This window comes from Seriola dumerili, unplaced genomic scaffold (assembly GCF_002260705.1).
Source record: "Seriola dumerili isolate Sdu_G_001 unplaced genomic scaffold, Sdu_1.0 BDQW01000219.1, whole genome shotgun sequence".
Taxonomy (NCBI): Eukaryota; Metazoa; Chordata; class Actinopteri; order Carangiformes; family Carangidae; genus Seriola; species Seriola dumerili.
In genome coordinates, this window is record NW_019174474.1 from 6,184,617 (window position 1) to 6,205,413 (window position 20,797).

The window sequence follows — 20,797 nt, forward strand, 5'->3', positions numbered from 1 at the left end:
TGAGACTATTTGTGCTGGATCTGATGCTCAAGGATGAAAGAACTTTTCTGTGCTGAGCTCAAGAAAGGTGAGACACACAGTCGGCACCAGCAAAGTCTGGAGAAAAATGCAGAGGCTGTGTGTCCCTGGGGTGCCTCCACAGGCATCACCCTCCCTCCCCATGACTCTTCCACACAGGAGTGCAGTGATGGCTCTCAGGCCTTCGGGGCATCCCTGCCACCACACTTTTCTTTTTTCTTCTGCCGGTCCATGATCCATTTTTATGTAGTGCAAACTAAGACGCGCTTCTTTTCATGTTCGACTCCCTCTCAAAGCTGTCACCGGGGCCTTCAACATGTTCGCCCCACGTGATGTAAACCCTGCCCAGGTTTACATCACGGGGCGATATCAAGGACTGATATCTCTTAACACTCAGCATCTGTAGGCTCGGCTGTACTGCTCAAATTGACTCAATGTTGCCCCCTACTGACGGAGAATTGATCAAGCTCTTTACTGCCGAGCACGAAAACACACCAGAGATTCACAAATGCATTAAAAAAGGCTGAGGAAATGAAATTCACTTCAGATAAGGACAAACTTTGTGTTTTGATTTTTATTCAGTCCCCATCTCTTCTGTGGTTCTACTGCAGCTTTAGCCCATCAAGAACAAATACAGAAGAGAGTGTGCCTTCATATATTACCTCTGAACAAACAAAAAACAGCGCTACAACAGGTATCACATTTCAAAAAAAAAAAAGAAAAGAAAAAAAAAAGACATTTACACAGAGACTCTGACGCATACCGAAACAGCAGGAGAGAAAGTTATGACAAGGTTGTAAGACAAGGGAGAAAGTGCAATTCAAGATGCAGTGAAGTCTGGTCTGACAGAAATGTTAACTGCAGCTGGGGAAGGGAGGGGAGCGGAGGAGGGGAGGGGGGGTCTGCAGTGCTCACAGTGAGAGAAGAGGGGGGACAGGATATATTTAACTATGGCAGACCAGACATCAGGCCAGAGGAGGAGCACAACAAAGCAGCAGACCTCCTGTGGAAAAATGAAGCAGATGAGCGGTTAAAGCGATGGGACACAGTGGGGCAGGGTGCGATAGCGGCGCAGTACAAAGTGACACACACAGGTGGGTTGTGAGAAATGTCCGGCCTCAGCTTTGGACACATGACAACATTCTCCACAGCTGCTGTGGAGGCAGAGATGCACCAGAAAAAAAGGCTGAGTGCCTGGAGACCGCCTTGGGATAAGAAGCACTGTGGACCTGAAATTTGAAGAAACTTCCTTTCTTCTGTGTTAAGGATCCCTGTGTGTGGTTTAATCCAACAATTTTTCAAGGGTCAGTTCACCCAAATTACACATAAGACAGTTTCTTCTTCGACTCTAGTGGAATGTAGCCTATTTTTAAGTTCTGAGAAATCCATCTCCCGAAATTTGAACAGTGAAAAAAAAATACATTTAAAAAAATAAAAATAAACAGCATCATCTCTTTCCAGAAATTTGCAATTATCACAGAGACAATTGCTGTGTCCTATCCATACTAGTTAGTTATACAGTATACTGATCTTCATAGTATGCTATAGTATGTTGTAGTTAGCAAACATGACACCAGCATAGTTCACTGGTTAATACAAGCAGGATATGATGCAGCATGTGCACCCTCAAACACAATCAACCAGCTACTTCACAACGCAGAACTGTTTCTCCAAAATTCAAGTTTTTTTTTTTTTTTTTGCTTTTTTGGACGTGTTCCTAAAGCTGTTTCACCACAGTTAGTTTAGTGCAGCTGTGAGCAGCTCCTTCATTCTCTTTTATGTAATGCATTATCACACAAGAGTTTACATCAACAGCACACTCAAAAATAAGGGGTTTTTCTAGTGTGCATTTTTTTCTTTTTTTTTTAAAGAATACTTAATTTGGTCACTGTTCCAGCATGAAGATGCATCATACTCAAAACCTAGTGTGAGGTATATATGTGGGACACTTCTATCCAGAGTGATGGGGACGTGCAAAGTGAAAAGGCCAAATGTTCTGATTTCAGCTTCTCAAATGAGTATTTGCTACTTTTGTTAAAAACATTAACTTAACTTATGGAAATAATCAAACTAAAACAATCTGTGTGGGCGAATAACACTTTTTTTTTTTTTTTGCAAGTTGGTTGAACTGGCCCTTTAAGTCCAGTACTTCAACAGGACGCCTCCTTTTCTGATTTTAGATGTGACCCACTGTTCGACACAGACACTCAAACCGATCAATGATACCTAACAGTACTATGAATGGTCCCTGATAGTGAACACCGTAACCTCAACATTCCCCTCTTCCCCCCCTCACAAACGAAGAAAAAAAAAAAACCTCAAGTATTCACATCAACATACTCTGCAGACACACACACACACACACACACACAGATATATCTGCCCTGTGGTATATATGAGGTATAGCACAGGAATGACAAACAGGTGCTTCCACAGTTTTCTCATCATCGAAAAGGAAGCTCAGGCAGAGGGAAAAAAAGAAGAGAGGGAGTGAAGGTCTTCAGACTATCTACAAGCAAAAACAGCAGACAGAAGGTAAACAGTCATCCGATATGATTAATGAGCACATTGTTATCACGTAGTGACCAACATGGGACTCTTGGACTCAGACGTACAATAGCTCAAAGAGCCGCAGCTTGGGTCTCCAGGTGAGTTGAGATGGAGAGACCACACATTCTCTTTGCTGCATTCGAGTCTGTCGTAAACAAAATTTAACTGCAGTCAACATTAGATTGATAGATACAAAAACAAACTGCTGTGATGTGTGACTTCTTCACTGCGTACAAAAAAAGAAAAAGAAAAAAATTAAAAACCCATACATCAAATAAAGCTTTGTAAATTGCACTCTGATGTGGCACAAGTCCCAACCCCCTCGTCATTTGGGATATTTACATTCAGTAGTTCAGTCTAGGATGGAGCGAAGATAGAAAAAAGACACAAGTTCTTACAAAGCAGAACTAAATGAGATTTCATTTCGATTACAGAGATAAACAGATACTGGGTCGTATCTGACGAGCGATTCTGGCAGTCTCAGTTGTTTTGGAACAGCTGCGAGTTCACCCGGGTTTTACTGCTCTCGGAGACGTCCACAGTAACAGCTATCGCCTGCCCCCTGCTGTGCAGTCTGTCCTGTTACAGTGGACCATTCCTCTCCGAGCTCTAGTGTTTGTGGTTCTGCTTGACGAAACAGAGAGACCCAGACCCCTCTGTTGCCAGTCTGTGGCCCGGAGTGGGCCTGGTTCTTGGTCCAAGGAGTCTGCTGCCTGTTTTTATTGCCTCGTTTGGTTCGGACGGCTCTTAGCGAAGTTTGAGCTTGAAGGCAGAGATCTCCATGGGATCAAGACTGATGGTGGAGTCGTTGGCCAGAGGCGTGCCGGCGTGCATCAGGGTCAGGGACATGGGCTGCAGCAGCTGCAGGTCCAGGTTCTTGAAGAGTCCTGATACACTCAGCTGCAGAGGGCGAGAAGGGAAGGATGGCCAAGAAGATTAGAAAGTAAGTAAGAAGTAAAAGTACATCCACTCTGAGTGTTGCGTTATTAAACACTAATAAGTCAATAAATTTAATCACAATTGTTCCTTCTTAAATAAAGAGGAGTGGAGGTATAAAGTAGCATAGAACAGAAATATTTAAGCAAAGTACGAAGTTTAAGTGTGTGATTATTATTTCCCACTAACGAACAAATCTCTGCTTTGTGTGTGTGTGTGTGTTTCTACCCTGACCTGTCCTTGTGTGGTGGTGCAGTTGAAACCCAGGTTCTGAGCCTCAAGGCCACAGTCCAGCGCCAGACGGTGAAGAATCATGGCTGTGTATGGAGATGGAGAGTGGGGGTCCTGCTGCTCTCACACACACACACACACACACACACACACACACACACACACACAACACACACACACACACACACACACACACACACACACACACACACACACACACACACGTTGGTTTCAAAGTCAACACATAAAATACGAAAAGCCAAAATGAGCACGTATGTCGTCATTTCTGTCTCGTCACCTGGCTCTGGATGCTGCGCAGGTTCAGCAGGTGGAAGTCGCAAGGAAGGATGGACTTGAGAGGGGCGAAGGTTTGCAGAGGAGGGATGCCACGTCTTTTGGGCAGGACGGGCAGCGCCAAGATCTCGTGGTTCAGGATGGCGTTGGTTATGTGACTGAGTATCGACGGGAAGCTCGTTGTTGCACTGTCCATCATCTGGAGGGGGGCAGAGATAGATTAGATCCCGACTGTAGATGCTCGAGGCTCTAATTAGTTTGTCAGAGTAGGAGGTATATTTCTAATTCTAGTCCAGACACAGTGCTAATCGATCTATATTGAATTTGTAACAGCAAAAGCACTATGATGTCAAATTTAAAATTAAGAGTACTTCAAACATGATGTCTGATGTTTGTGGCAGGCACGAACAACTTCATCCCAAGTACCATCAGCAGTTTCATCAGAACTGGATGATAAAACTGCAACCAATGCCTTCCTTCCTCTGCCAATGTGTATTCATTTACTTGATGAATGATATCATTTGTTACTTTCAATTGTGCTGTCGTAAAGATGGAGCGCTTTGGCTACGGCTATGAGATGGAGGGAAGCAAAAAATAGGAACTGGAGCTACAGTGCAGACTACAATGCGAGCTAACAAGCATCCCCACTGTTGCCAAGGCAACGTTACCTCTTGAACTCCGTCAGTCAAGAATTTGGAGAGGAAAGAACAAAACAAGGAGTAGAGTTTGGCAAAAAAGCCATCATACTGAAGGTAATGAAATGGAAAAAGAAGAGAATGGAAAAGAAATTAGAGAGTGGAGAGTATGACAAAAAGACAGATGAAGTGGTAATGAGTACAGGAAAAAAAAAGATACAAAGAAAGGTGTTAATGAACACAGAATGAAGGACAAAACACTGTTACATTCAACAAGCTAGCTCAAAGAGCAATTTAGCACCGTAGTCCGTTGTGATGCGCTGGAATTTCAAGGGTGCTCAGCCAGCTTCAATAGCCGCCTCTGCTGTCATCTTACTGACCTTGTTGCCCGTGGATCTCCTCTCCAGCAGCAGTCGGAAGCGGTTGGCTGTCTTCTTGTTGTCCTTCAGGCCCTGGCCCAGTCCTCGATTATCATCCTGCATCAACCGCCGGTCCATAATCACTTCAAGCTGGCCTGAGGGAGGAGGCGAAGCAGGGAAAACAACTTTGATACAAAGCTCCTGTATTGAACTTTCAGACATCAGACATCGATGAAGAGTAATACTTTGAGCTATCCGACATTTACAAACACCTCCATTATTCACATAACCATTATAAAAGGATTTGCTCAGTACACAAATGTGAGGATATGAACTGTTTTGTTCTCTGAAAATCTCTTGAGGGAGAAGAGGGAGAGATAAGTGCTTCAATACTATTCCATAAAAAGCTAGAGACAGTAAAAAAAGAAAGTGCATTTCAGAGATAGCTTTCATTAAAAAAAAAAAAACAATTCATGAAGAAAAATGACATAACATTAAATAAAATGCAATAAGATACGGACCACTCTCCAGGCTGCTGACACCCAGAGACTGAGCTGTGTGCAGCGTGAGGCGGTGGTTGCTGTCCTGGATGTATGCCTGGCTGGGCATGGGATAGAAGTTGGCCTGCAAGGGAAGCTTCAGGTAGTGGTGTCGAGGCTGCATCTACAAGTGGAGATCAAATGCAGAGAACCGCACAATAAGTCAAACTAATAATTAAGCATACATATTATTATATTTCTTTATTTACTGTCAGAAAATATGTTATCCTTCTCTATTGGCCAGGGTGGGACTGACCTGGAAGCCATTGAGGTCTGTGTAGAAGACATCTCCACTCTGGATGTCAGTGACCAGTCGCATGGCCAGCTCCTTATTGGTCTGATCTCTGATGTCCACCATGGTGGTGATGTCTATAGAAAACCCATCCACCCCTAAAAATACAAAACCAAACTATTCAGAACGAAACTTAGGCCCAAGAGGGAAGTTAACAGAAAGATGTGATCTGCAAATATGGGCCAAGTGCTACTTAAAATAGTACTATCCTGCTCAGAGTAAAAGAAACAGGCAACAACACTGTCAGCTGACAAGAAAAAAAAAAAGTACATAACTGAACCATAAACTTTCATTTTGTTAGACATATTGGCTGTGGTTGTATTGTACCATCTGGTGCCTTTAACTAATCATAAAAAGCCTCAGCAAAAGCCATTTGATTCCACTTTGTGTTTTATTTTGTGTGTTTATTACCTGGCACATTGTGGATCCGAATGGTCTGCTGAAAATGTTGGTAGTGTGCCACAACCTCAGAGAACAGAGGCCCCTCCACAACGCGCACCACAGGTGGCTCTTTCTGGTTGTAGGGCTGAAAGCAGGAGGAGAGAAATTGAAAATCATGAGCAGAACGAGCGCTGAAAATGAGAGTGTTAGAACGATGGAGAGAGGAGTAGAAGACGCTCCCATCAGAATGAGTAATAAGATACTCTAAGGCAACTAATCCCCTACACTCCTGTGTGTTGTCTCAAAAATAAAGAAAAGATGAAGCAACTCTGCCTTCCTGCCCCTGAGCTTCCCAGCATGATACAATACACCAGGGAGACTCTATCAAAGCCTTCTGAGAGGTAAATAAACAACTGAGAGAATACCTTTGCTTTTCCATCAGGTAGGAAGAGGTAAGCCCCGCTTTTGTCTTTAGAGGGGCGAGTGCCATAGACCATGAACTGCATCTGAACCTTCACTTCCTGAGGATCATCCTTGCGCTTGATACTCTGCAGATGAAAAAGCCATACAGATGAAGAGACAGTGCAGAATTTAAAAAAAAAAAAAGAAAAAAAAAGAGAAAAAAAAAAAGGAAGCGCAAACCCTTAATTCAAATTATCAATGAAGTCAACAAGGGCAGATACAGCACAAACCTCCAGGAGACCGGTTGTTCCAGAGAAGCCAAGTGTGAGAGACTGGCTGCTGATATAGAAGGTCTGAGGGTCGGACTGCTGAGAGCGGACAGGGAGGGGGTCCCCAGCCCGGGCAGTGGCGCCCCGTCCAGACAGCCTGAGCAGGGTGTCAGAGCGGAGTGTCATGGGCGAGTCCGGAGAGTCATAAAGATGGAAAACAGCCAGACCCAGCGGTGGCAGACGAACCATGAATGTGGCCTGGACAACGGGTGGAAGAACAGTTGGATATGTATAAACTGCAGCAGTTATATGCACCAAAATTTTATTTCATAAAAACGCAAAAATCTGGTGTTTTATAATGCTGGCGTCGTTCTCCTTTTTAATCAGAACAGGAAGTGTTGACCAGAAGGCATTCATTAAAAGTTAAAAGCATTTAAACATTAGGAACAGTGTGCTGTAATTAAAATATGATGAGAGATGAGACTGTTTGTATTTCTCTAATATTTAAATCTATTACTTGCAGAAGGTGGAGAGAATTTCATTTGTGCAAAATCAATTCATCTGCAGTGTAGTGAAGCAAATAGGATATTTTTACTACTGTAGATTCAATATATGATTTGAGCAGATTAAAGGGGTGTGGGGTTATTTTTGTGGTTGGTTTTTTTTGTTTGTTTTTTCTTTTTTTAGAACAAAATGCTGACTTGCAGGCAGACATCAAAACAAAGAGAAGAAAATATACACTCTTTATTTCCTGTCCTGTTCCATCTTCGGTAGACATACACACTAGCACATTGTTTATTATTGTTTGGCATGAGGAGCCAGGGGTCAAACCACCAACCTTTCGAATCTACCACCCACGCTACAGCCACCCCGATTCTATCACTCAACATACTGAGTCCTGAAGGTTAAAATTTGCTGAGAATTTAAAATAAAAAGATAATAATTGTGTATACAAATACTGTATTGTAAAGCTTAATTCACTAGGCAAGATACAATAATGGTAAGTAACCACCAGTTTAGCACTGCATTCCTTTAACAATGTCTGACTCAGGGTTGACAGTTTAATAAAAATATTTGGGGGGAAAAAAAAGAGACAGAGATGTCATCTTTTTTTTTTTATTTTAGCCTTGAGCTGCTAGCCTCAAGCAGAGATGAGGAGCGGGCTAAACAGGTCTGATAAGCTCACTTGTAAATCTACACCCCCACATTTTTTCTTTTTGCGTTATACAACCTCTTTAACATATGGAGTAGTGCTCCCCAAGACCTATGTGCACTAGCCTTGACAAGTTTTAGTCATCCCTTTCTATTCATCTGACAAACACATACTTCAACTGTTATCAGTGCAGCTTCACTTGCTGTCTCTTTGCATAACTGCAACAATAAGAGACTTTCACTTTATAGGCTTCAGGTCTATGTTCTCTTTCCAACATTAGCACATAACTGTAATGACTTTGTATTGGGATTTGAGCGCTATCAAAAATGCTTTTGAGAGCACAGCAGTACTGTGGCTGAGCACTGATAGAGGACTGCTGCTGACACTGCTGCTGTGCAAGTGATATGCCAATTTCACTATGCAGAAAGCAGCATTTCCAAATGAATTTAGCATCTTACCTCAAACACCTCTGCACTCATTTGACTGGCAGAGCTCCACTGAGCACTCAGCTGCACAGGGAGGGTCTGTCCATCCTCAGTAAGCACTCGCACCCTGATCGTGTTGACCAACACAGTCACGACGCACAGCCGCTCCTGCTCGATGGGGTTGAACAGAACCAGGTACCTGGCAGAAGGAAGGAAAAAGCAATCGTAAGTACAGGATGGTGGAGGACTAGCAGAGGGAGGTGGCGGGGGAGATGAAAGATGTGAAGGGATGAAGATAATACCTCGGCCCTGCTGGGTCCAGCTCTATTAAAGTGCGCTGAGGCAGAGAGTCTTGAGTAGCACGCCTATCATCCTACAGAGGAAAAATATAACATAGGAAACATACTGACTACTCGATAAGGCACAAATATCCAGGTGTTTGAACAGTTTATTATACGGTGGCAGAAGTGTCACACCATGCTGTTTCTTACCGTCTCCAGGAAAGGCTCCGTCTGGTAAAAGCGATAAAACTCTTTGTTCTTCATCACCAGGAAATGAGCAGCATTGATGATTACTCTCTTCAGACCGATGAGTGAACGCAGTAATCTAGGGAGGAGGAGGAGGAATCAATGGCTTACTGCAGCAGTCACACCAGATGGCTTTTCAATACTTTTGCTTCAAAGTATTGAATGGGAGAGTATAGAACAGCCACAGAGACAGGGGATTACAGAGGGGAGGCGCAGAGTTTCCTACTCCATACCAATTAAATTTTTTAAAGAATTTAATCTAACCAATCCGTCATTTCTCTCTAAACCCCAGATTCTTACTTGGTGCCGTAGTCAATGACAACATTCTCCTTTGCAGTGCCAGTGATGGCGTCATGATGCTGGAAGAGGGCAACAGATCGCCTCGCGTCGACCAGCAGGGCATAATCTGAGACCGGGTAACGGCCTTCCATGCCCGCATGTCGAGCATTCGCAACTGCCAGGCTGTAAAGGATCTCTGCCCCCCTGAAGGACATTGACAAACAAGTTATCACTGACAAGTCGTTTAGAGTAAGACGTGTTAGCTTTTTTTAGACGGCTAAAAAAATTCGTTGAAATTCCTACGCTATTTTACAATGACTGCTGATTGATTTACATATGCTTTAAACTGTGTTATTTGCTATATTCCAGCAAATTGCTCTGAAATCTAAGTCTAAGATTCATATAAGGTCTATCTGGGACTGATAGCATATTCCAGCCCTGTGTTTTTATTTGGACTGTACATTTAGTTTGCATACAGGATCTTGCAGGTACAAGTATGTGCCTTGACCTTGGATGTGACACCCACATCTTGTTTGCAATGCAAAACAAAAGGCAAAAAAGAAAACAATGTCGTTTGCAGAACTCACTCACATAAACAGCAACAGTATTATTAATACACCACAGGTTGTGGGTGTCAGTTATTAGCAATCTATGATAAATCTGCCCCACCTGAGGTGTGACTCGATCACACGGTCCAGGCTCTTGTAAAAGGGGCGAGAGGTGAAATAGCCAGTCCAGTAGTGATCTTCACGGTCTGCGTAGGCAAAGAAGTCTCCACTTAGCACTGGGTAGTCTGCAGGTCTGGATCCCTGGGCCACTCCATTTGCTTTGTATACAGCACTGAAGTAGTCTGAGAGAGTCCCAAACTGAGCCTGGAGACAGGTGACACGTTGAAAAAAAAGACTTTACTCAGACACAACAGAAGAAATAAAAAGCCCTCATTATTATGTATGTGCCTTTCATCTTACATGGCATCTTCTCAACCAAACATTGAGTCGTGACAGATTCTTTGTTCTTTCAGCAAGATAAAATACCACTGCATGATTCATTATCACAAGAAAGGTTGCATACTGTGATACTTCATACGCCACAAGCTGAGATGCATGAAAGCAAAAAAATATATATATTTAGCAACACGATTTGTGACACTTGACAAATTATTTTCTCACCTGTACATGCATCTCTGGGTGAGAATTCATGTAGTCAAACAGCTTCTGATAATTGATGTACTGCTGATCCCACTCCAGGGCCTTGTCGTAGCGGAAGTCATCTCCCAGAGGGACGAGAAGCACCTTGCTGCGGTAGAGTTTGGACTTTTTACGATACTGATCCAGGAGCAGGTTTGCCCTGATTGACAATGAGGAAGAGAAAGTTAAAAAAAAAAAAAGCTAAGGACACACATCTTTTGGCATCCAAACTGCCCTGCTTTGCAAATGCCAGTTTTTCTAGCAAATCACTATGACCTTGGAAGGCGGAGGAGCCTATTAGCCCAGGGGTGTTTTTCCATCAGCCACTAAAATGTGCTCTGGAAAGTTCTTTAGGACCTTTAAAAGCTGCGTAATGTGACTGCAAGACTATCTGCAGTCTGTGTCTGTGTCCCTCTGTTCATCCACGCTCTCGGGCTGGCACAAGTTCAGTTTATTTGGAGGAGAGTAGCACAGAAAACACTGAAAGTTGCAACAGCAGTGACCAATCTGCTGTGTATGTATGTGTGAACAGCTGAGGCCAGATTTTGAATCAACATGTAACAAACACAAATAAACTGGGGCTGCAACTGATGATTATATTCATTAACAATTGGTCTACTGATTATTTTCCCAATTAATTGACAAATTCTTTGGCCTATATAAAACTACAAAAATTCTCACAATTATTATTTCCTAAAGCCCAGCCTGACATCTTCAAATGCTTCAAATCATGTCATTGCTCCATCACATATAACAAATTACAGCTGATATATTAGCCCAGTTGATATATTGCTCTGGTTCTAACAGACATCCTAAGATTTGTGAGGACAAGACTTACTGTAGTAACTCCCACCCTCAACTTTCCCAAAGTAAAGGATAACCAAGCCCGACATGCCTCACCTCTCTGCTACGTTGGCCTCCACCACAGCTTTCGGCGGCACTTTCCACGGACAGTTTATCCGACCACCTGGTAACCTCTTGAAGTCAAACTGGCAGCAGATTTTCGGATCGGGCCCACAGGTGTGAGGCACGTCGTAGCTGTAGAACGGCATCATGTGGCAAAAGATGTCTGTGCCTGATCCAGTGTCTGTCAAAGCAGTAAAGTAAAAAAGAACAAACAAAAAAAAAGTACTGGTTTGAGAGACGTTCTTCGTCATCTGTAGCCTCCAGAATGAAATGCACTGATGAGGCATGTTCTGATCTGTGTAAGGATGCTTCCTACAATCATTGACACACCAGTGCTCATAAACATGTTGGCAATTTAAATTCACCCTTACAGTGTTCTCCGGGGACTCTAGAAAGTCATTCTGGATATAGCAGCTAAAAGTAAATGATGACATTTCATTACAAAATTAATCCTAAAAAAAAATATCACAAATTGATCATATCCAACAATGTAATATTTGAGGATTTTTCCATTAAGAACAAATGGGCAGTAAATCTTAAGCAGACATCTCATTCATTGAGAAATAATAATGAAGATATCCCATCTGAAGCTATTTTGCACTGGTTGTCCTTCCAAAAATTTCCCTCTCTTTGAAAGGCCATGACAAGTGGCATGACTCATTGTGCACTGAGCTTAAGAAAGATGAGCAGATGAATAAGATGATTTGATGGCTCCGGTCCACTCACCCCAGGCCTGCCTCCACATAAACTCCAGGCTGCGGGTGGAGGCAAAGTGTTTTTTGATGGAGTAGTGGACTCTCTGTATGAGCATGCTGGTCAGGTTGGCCCTCCTTAGCAGATAGGGCATAGTAGCACTGTGACCAAAAGGGTCTACTGCCCACCCACTGCGGGGAGTTATACCTATGACAGTGAGGAGGAAGCAAGTATTTCAGCTTTATATTCACATATAAAAGGAAGCAATACATCTTTCAAGAAATCTTTCTCCTCAGCAGGAAGCACTGAAAGTCGCACAAAGTATTTTATCTCCCACTGAGTGAGAGGCTACACCTGCTGCATGCAAGATGACAAGCTCAGATTTCACTATAAAGCACAGAGAGCAGCGGGAACACTTTAAGTTAGACTTAAATGTAGTGAAAAGAGTTGAAGGTGAAGGCAAACGTCCTGAAATTTCACAGAAAAAGGAAAAAGCTTCTTAAACATTTAGGGATCACCTCCCTAAATGTAAATGATGGATTGTGTACCCAGATTTCTCTCCAGCCACTGATGGCCTTCAATGAGCTGGTCTATCATGGCAAAGTAGTGAACGTTGGCTTCATCCGTCATCACCCACCCTCCTGTCACAATCTCTAGCTGCCCTCCAAGGATCAGTCTGTTGAAGAGAGAGGATTAAGAAAGCAAGGTAAGGATAATCCAGCCCTAAAGAGGGAGAGTCACATTAACCAGATAACAAGCTATTTTTAGAGAATCCACAGTCTGCCAGTAGATACAATGAGAAGACTATATTTAAGGGCCAGTAGGCATCAAAGAAATCTCAATTAATTCTCAGATTGTGGAGAATTAATGAAAGGCAAAACTGTGCACTGTGACTCACTTGCGCACAGCCTCCTGCTTGTGTATGTCTGCAGTCTCCCACCACTTGGAGAAAAATGAAATCTCAGACCAGATGAACTTCCTGCGAGAATCCTCAGCCAACTTGACCACCATGTTGTTTAAAATGTGCTGCGTCTGGTCTGTGAAGTACTTGTCAAAAGTCTTGATCCAACCTAACAAGACATGACGATAAATCTCAAAAGAAAATCCGCACAACAGTTGGCAAACAGACTGTCCGATACAAACTGGACTGTCTGACATACAACACACCTCTACCCCCTCGCCTCCCTTCATCTCGCCGGCCGATACAAAGACAAGAAGACAGGGCAGGCAAAGAGAGTCAGCACTGTGGAAAAAGTGCTGCAACAGATCAAAAATAAAACTCATATTTTATTCAAGTAGAAGTGTTCCCCTCAGAAAGCTATTTAGCAGAGTGGTTTCAAAGGAAGTGACTAAAAAGCACTTTCTATGCATTTTTAGTGTGCAACAGTGTACCTCAGACTATAAATACACTGTGAAATACTCATCCCAAATATTGTAGTAATATATTTTACAGAGATGAAAGTTCCACATCATTCTGGACATATGCAGGATCATAGTCACTGTCACTAGAGCTTGTAATCAATTGTGAGGGACAGGTCTTTTTACTGCAGCCTTTTTAACACTGTGTGGCTCATTGTTTGACCTGCTTACCTGGATTTGACTAAAACCCTCAAAATTCCTCTTTTACATTTAGCAAAAATTTGCCTATTACCAGCAAACCTGCTCTCACATTTCTTCAGCGTGAACTGACATTATGATGTCTGCATACAAAACCTCACTATGGTCTATAAACCTTGGACACTGCTGCATTAAAAAAAAAATACTTCAAAAAATTTGCAGCACAGTTGAATCAAATTTAGCTCCAAATGAAGTCTATTCTCACTGTTGATGGGCAAAATTTGCAGGTCTCTACAGCCTGTCAGCATATCAATAACTGTCAAGTAAACAAGCATGTGGCAGGCTGGCAAACAAGTTAAATGGAAATGTCAGTCTAAAATAAAATCTGAGCCAATTCCACCTATAAATAGCTACAGTTTTCCAATCCCATATCTTTCTAATTCCATTGTTTGTGGGTAAGCCGTCAATCATGTCACCATTATGCTAATAATAATAATAATAATAATGAGTACGAATGAATCTAATTTTGAATGACTTCGACGCCTCCATCACCATCCTCCCACTCAGGAAAGGCCTCACAGTGGCTGGTTTGTCTCTTTCTTTGCAAACAAGGCACTATTTTTAATCTCTTGGGGATAAAAAAGCGTTCAGACATGCTTTAGGTTGTGTCTCAAGGAACTGTTTGATCAGATGGACTTTCAAACTAGCACAGAGATATAATCAACATTCAACAAAAGTTTTGCTGTGTTTGCAACGCCATCGTAACTCACCTGGATCATTGTGGGAGTGAGGGACCACAAACACTTGGAGCGGTTCATTGTCCCACTCCTCAGGGTCATAAGTAATGTCAAAGCCCTGTTTCCATACGCCACCGTCAGGGTTGTCAAATTTCAGGAGGGAGTACACATCCAGCATCTAAAATTAAAAGACAAACTCAACATCTGCTCACTAATAAGAGCCCAAATATAAGGATTAACACCTAGAATGTAACAGCAACACAAGGAGTGTAGGTAGCCCACCTGAACGTCTGCTTGACCATTGCTGCCAACAGCAAACTGGCAATCCTGGGGTTTGACAGCGAGGAAAGTGGGGCGACCATCAAATGGTAGGACCCAAGAACCATTGGCACTTCTGAATGGCAGGTGGCCGCTAGGAGACACAGCTCCTGTGTCTGTGAGCTCCATCACAGAGTCCTTTATGTGGCTGATTATTTGGTGGTTTTCCTCCAGGAGCTGCTCCAGCTGCTCTATCCGGTTCTGCAGAACTGATATTTGGCTCTAAATCACACACAGAAATAATAAATCATACAGCTGTGAAGCATCATAAAACATCTGCTGATCAAAACCACATGGCTCTCCTCTGTTATACTGAACAAACTTCAGTTTTAAGACTTTAAAGTAGACAATCTGTTGTGAAAAATTCAGCAAAGGTAGTAAATGGCAGAATCTCTACAGTACAATAAGTGCATTATTGGACGTGACTATTAACATTTGAACAGTCAACAACAAGAAATGCAAAAGGAAGTGCTACAAACTTAACAGCAGAAAGACCTTTTTCATACAATATATACATCACCACTACAGCAATTATTCTTACCCGTGGAAAGTTCCCGCCATTCTGTCGCCTTGCCGGGTCATGTTGGACTCTATCCAACATCAGATAGAGTGAGAATACAGCCACACAGAATATGGCCCCTCCACACACTGTCACCTGTTTCCTCAGCTTCATCCTACTCTGGAACGTTCTTCTTTCCGGTGTTTAAATTTGAAAAATGACCTTGACTGAGGTCTTTTTTTTTTCCCAGCACAGAGAAAAAGTCCTTGAAAACCGGAATGCAACTCGTCACAGTGCAAAAAAAAAAAAAAAAAATGATGGAAAGTAACCAGCTACACCAGTATTAATGGTTCAGTTCCACTCCTGCGATGCCTCCAGCCTCCACTCACCATACTGGAGACCACAGCGAAGGAGGCTAAAGCAGTGAGAGCAGTGGACAAGGATACTAAATCTGCAATAGCTGGCAAAGTCTGTCAGCTTTGGCCAAACCACAGCCACCGGTGGGCTCCTTCAAAGTAGCCCTTGTGCTCAACCATCCAAACCGATGAGATTGCAGGAAAAGAAAAAAACAAGTGCCACAAAGAAGGGGCTTAAACAGGGAGCCTAGTGTCCCTGCAGCATGATGTGTGTCGCTGTGGGCCTGCTCTCCTGGTCCAGTCCCCACTCCCACAACAGACTCTAATCCTGCAGTACAGCCGGAGTCCCCTTTTGCTCAGTTGGCCTCCAGTGCCATAACAGTTTGCACACTACGCTGTGGCAGTGCAAAGAAATAGGCTGACAAAAAGACCAACTTGGCTCAGAGCTGCAGCTTTTTAGTCAAGTCTCAACTCTGCCCGAAGCAGCTCCAGGAATTAAAATGAGACAAATGTCATTCTTCTCTCAGCAGCGTAGTAACTGCATATCTACTGTAGCAGCATGGGCAGTGCGTCTGTCCTTGATCACATGTGCCAAAGTTGAAATCACATCAGAGGGTCTTCTTCAGCTGTTAGAAAAAATTTAGATTAATGGAGCATTCAAAAAATACATATTCAGCCTGCCATTTCAAGAACAGGACTGTTACTGACAAGAAGCACAAGTGACAGGGGCTTTGCGGGAGAGTGAGAAATACTTTTTTTGATCTGACAAGTAAAGTCAACAGGGGGGGAAATCAAGCTGAGCAGAGTGGCCTGTGTTTCCTCACAGCACTAATAGGTGTTCCTGTTTCCCTCTGTGTGCAAATCCAACACAATCATAATCCGCTCACTTCTCAGGCTGGGACTATCCCTCAGCATTACCACAGGGAGTTGGGATAATAATCTGGCACTTACGTTTGCTAGGACTAACTGAAAAACAGCCTCAGTGTCAACAGGAAGTCGATTATTTCGAAGGCTGGGCCAGATGAGGAATATTTACGGCTTTGTTTGTTGAGCTGTCTGACATTGATAACTAACGACTACACCCATTCAGTTATTGTAACAAAACACAACAGACCCCAATCTGCTCACATGATGGCATGTTAGCCTCTCGGGAAACATTCTTAAATATTCATAATCCCTTACGTAATCTATCAAATTCCCATGTACTCTTACTGACTGAGGTGGCACCTCTGTAAAGGTTTAACTTTAATGACTTTTACTCGCTGGGCAGTTAGCCAGGCAACACTGCGCTGCTGCAAACTTAAGAGCACTAAAATACCAGCATTTAGACTGTATCCTATGTAAACTCTGATACACGACATTTAGTTAACCGCTATAGCTGGTTATCCCATTAGCCACATTAAAACACTATGTAAACCTTAAACTACCTCAGTTACTTTAACATTAACTAGACATCACGAATATGCTGCTAAACATGCTAGCGCTAGCTACCAGATGTGCCGTCAAGTTACCACGTCAACTCAACTGGTTTGCGAGCTAGATTCAAGAGTCAGATGTTAGTTATTAGACGTTAATAGAAGGATTGTAATTTGCTTATAAACGTAGGTGAATGGCAGTCACGTCTGTCTGTCTGCATCCGTGAAAAGCCTGTGCTGCACAGCACATCTATGTCTAACGTTACTGACGATAGCAAGTATTGGCTTGATAACATTAAGACAATACGTGGCTCATATTCCTGGCTAAATATTCACGTTCCGTCTAAACCTCACTAACGTTCATGCGCGACCTTGCCAGTCTGTCTCTTTGTGAACAAAATGAAAAAGAGGACGTTACCCATCAAAGGAGAGTAATCCAGGAGAGTGCGGTGCCCAGCGGTGTGTGTGCTTTTAGCTTCAGGCTGACAGATTACCAAGCAGCTAGCCTAGCAGCTAGCACCACTGAGCTCCTGCAAAGGGTTATGGGAAGAGAGGAGCTGCGCATCAGTCGGTGATTGGCCAGCAGCTTCATCAGATTTTAAAATAAATGCACCAATCTTTCATTACTAGACGTTTAAATGCAGTGGGTATATATGGATGACTGCAATACAGCATTAGTTTACAAATTACCGAATGATTATGATTAGTATGAATACAACGTCCACGAACAGGGTGGACTCAACTTGCGTTGATCTATCAAACAGATTTCAGTGAATATGAACACATAAATGTTCGTCCGAGCACTTACAGTCACACAGGACATGTGCAACAGGAGTGGACGCAGCCTTTGTAAAGCTCAGTCCTCAACGCCGTTTACAACACTTTGTCACCAACTGGTGTTATGCCTGACATGACCCAGTTACCCATAATAGTTATTGCTAATTAATTATTGTAATATTGAGAACAATCCACTCAGCAGTTCAAAGACAGAACAGTGCCAGACTGTAATGATTTATATTGATATTAATACAAGGGCTGTGATTCTACAAAAGCCATAGTTATTCTGAATCATTTAAAGCTAGGTCTGTAGATTATTCTGAATAACTGGTAACTTGTGTCTGGAAAGACAAAATGCAAACTTTCATTACTAATCAAAATATTACATGAAGGTGGCTGTTGTTGTTTTCCAGCACAGAATGACCATCTATAAGCAAGAAGAATCACATAGCTGTTATAGTAGGTCACAGCTGCATTTTGTTTGATCATCTGCTCTGATACAACAGAGTCCAAATGCAAAATCCAAAAATTAGATAACTTGAGACATGAAAAACACATGTCGTAGTAAGGCCAGTTTACAACCGTACTTTTGCTTGTTCCTAATCTACACAGAGGATGAAAGCCACACAGAATAACTTGCTTTGAAATTAAGACATTTTGTGAGGATGGCTGCCCAAACAATTGATATATACAAGCCCTGCTTGGGATGCTTACTTTTTCAAATAAATAACTTTCTTATGCCAATGCCTTTTTTTAGGAGACTGAGGAATATAGAAAAGATAAGACCCCTTTTCACCTCTTGTGTAATCAGCGGCAGTGGCAGCTTCTGAGTGAAAGAAAATGCTGTAATTCAGAGATGATGATTGAAAAAGAATATGTAAAAACTAACAATTTGTGTCACCATAGACAGTATAATAAAGATCTCCTGTAGGATAATAACTACTTTGAACCTTGGTAAAGGATATTCATAATAGGTCTGTCTCAGGCACCACTTGAGGTTAATGTTGTGTCACCATGCAACTTTTATAGTGCTGCTGCAGATGGACTCCTGTGACCCCTGGACTGGCTACCTCTATGTCTGAGCCACTTTAAGGGCTCAAGCTGTGCTGCCCATTCTGTCACCAAAGATAACCACCACCAGTCTCAGTGAGTGACAACCACTGTGCGGGTAAAGAAAACCTGAGAAGCCCATTGTGGAAAATGTAATGACGCTTTGCAGGTGAGTCACATGTTGTTTTGATAGCTGAGATAATTCAGGAACAATTTATGTGTTTATGGAAAAAGGAGCTTAGCTGACATTTCAATAATTAATTGGCAGACTGTGTGGGACATGATGGGAACAGATGGTATTGTTTTGGCTTTGTTCTGGTCAGAAGAGACTCATAACTTTTCATGGGATCTACAAAACCATTCAAAATGCTGTGTGCAATTGTGGTGATTTAGATTGTTATTTCCACATTTAAAAAGAAATAATTTTAGTGCCAGAGAGTACACCAGCAATGAATCCTGTTCTGAAAGCATATCTCTCACAAAAATGTTAAACGTGATAAAGAACCAATGTTTACACAGCTGCTTTTGATTTTGATTACAGAGTCTTCTCTTTGGGCCCCTGGTGCTGTCACTGAGCCCTGTGGATCTCCTGTGGATCTGTTATGTATGAGGTCTCACAGCAAGCCCAGCCCTGAGGAGACACAAACCAACTGTCCATGCCGGATAGTCTTCTAAAGGCAGAAAGCTACCATGGTAATGTGAGAGTCTTCACAGGTGAACCTGAGCCTTGAGCATGAGGCCCACAGGGACGCACCTTGTCTCCCCGGCAACAGAGGACACACAACAATGGTGCTTGGCCGTCCTGGTAAAGGAAAGCCCCCAAGGGACTTGATGGAGGAATACCAGAACACTTCCTTTTGTGGGTTTCAGCTGTAAATACACTGTAATGCAGAGACAAAGTGGTTGTGCCAGGTATATAATATATATGTAAACATATATATGTGCAATCTTGTAGTATTGTATGTGTATTTAATTTTTAACTCATATGCCAAGAGTCAAAATGCAATGTCCCATTTTTACCTTTGCTCCAAAGAATGACAGAAATGAAAACATTTTTGATCTGAGTGTCTCCATTTTGTGTGACCATTTATTTTTTACTGTACTGCATTTCAGTGGGAATTATTGTGGTTTTTGCTTCGCTGTATTTGTCAGACAGCTGTTGCAACGTAGTTACTCTGTTGCATAAAGTTAAACATACATAAATTAATATTAATTATATAGATTTTGTTTTGATGTGTTCAACTGATTACCTCTGCTTATAATAGTTTGACATCAGTTGTTGTATGTTGCTCTTGTATGTTTCTACTGACATTTTGACTTTTCATATCAGGAAAGGCACCGGTGTTACTGATAACATAACGATGGCTCCATTCCATTAAGTGTCCCAGTGAGTCACGACAGCGTGACAGTGAGTCAGCATGCAAAATACCTTTAGCCTGAAACTGAAGCATCTAAATGGAATTCAGCCATCATTAATTAATTTTTCAGTTCCTACTGTGACCAGTCAAAATATATTCTTTCACTTTCTCTGAAGAACCCTGCTCTGCTGGAAGATCACATTTGCAGGTTATAGGACTATAACTAAAACTTGGCAGGTGGGGGAATTTAACCTCACAACCTTTGTATTTCTAAAATACTGGGTAAAGCTGTAATAGGTGTTTTTCTTTTTTTAATTATGATATGCTCATAGAATATGCTTTGCAGAGGTTTAAACTATCCAACACTAAGCATTTAGACCACCTGTAACATTAAATATGTCTCGCAGCTGAGAGCATGTATGAGAACCTTTTAATGGCTGGCTTTCCTAACCCCTCTTCTTTTACTGCAAAGGTAGCTTGACGAAACCCTGTCTGTTTGGAGTGAGGAGCAGCACACAATGAAAATGTAACCAAATAAAGCAGAGATGCAGACCGAGATGCTCGGCTGCTCCCCTCCTTTTATGGTAATGTAGCGTGAGGGGAAGGGGGCGGGGCTGATGCGTAAACGTCCTCAACGTGCTTCGGACACCCGGA

General features: G+C 42.4%; 1 protein-coding gene across 1 annotated transcript; it reads right to left on the reverse strand.

Moving 5' to 3' along the window:
• Positions 1–2,357: 2,357 nt before the first annotated feature.
• man2a2 (mannosidase alpha class 2A member 2) lies at positions 2,358–15,361 on the reverse strand. The gene is made up of 22 exons (XM_022754720.1): positions 15,230–15,361; positions 14,653–14,910; positions 14,404–14,548; positions 12,975–13,146; positions 12,625–12,752; positions 12,110–12,283; positions 11,378–11,564; positions 10,460–10,637; positions 9,960–10,162; positions 9,312–9,494; positions 8,976–9,090; positions 8,787–8,857; positions 8,518–8,683; positions 6,928–7,164; positions 6,661–6,783; positions 6,266–6,380; positions 5,819–5,952; positions 5,545–5,686; positions 5,045–5,178; positions 4,034–4,228; positions 3,739–3,849; positions 2,358–3,468 (listed from the first exon to the last, which is right to left on the reverse strand). The coding sequence occupies exons 1-22, from the start codon at positions 15,359–15,361 to the stop codon at positions 3,316–3,318; spliced, it is 3,456 nt and encodes a 1,151-aa protein (XP_022610441.1). The 3' UTR covers positions 2,358–3,315.
• Between the last annotated feature and the right edge of the window lie 5,436 nt (positions 15,362–20,797).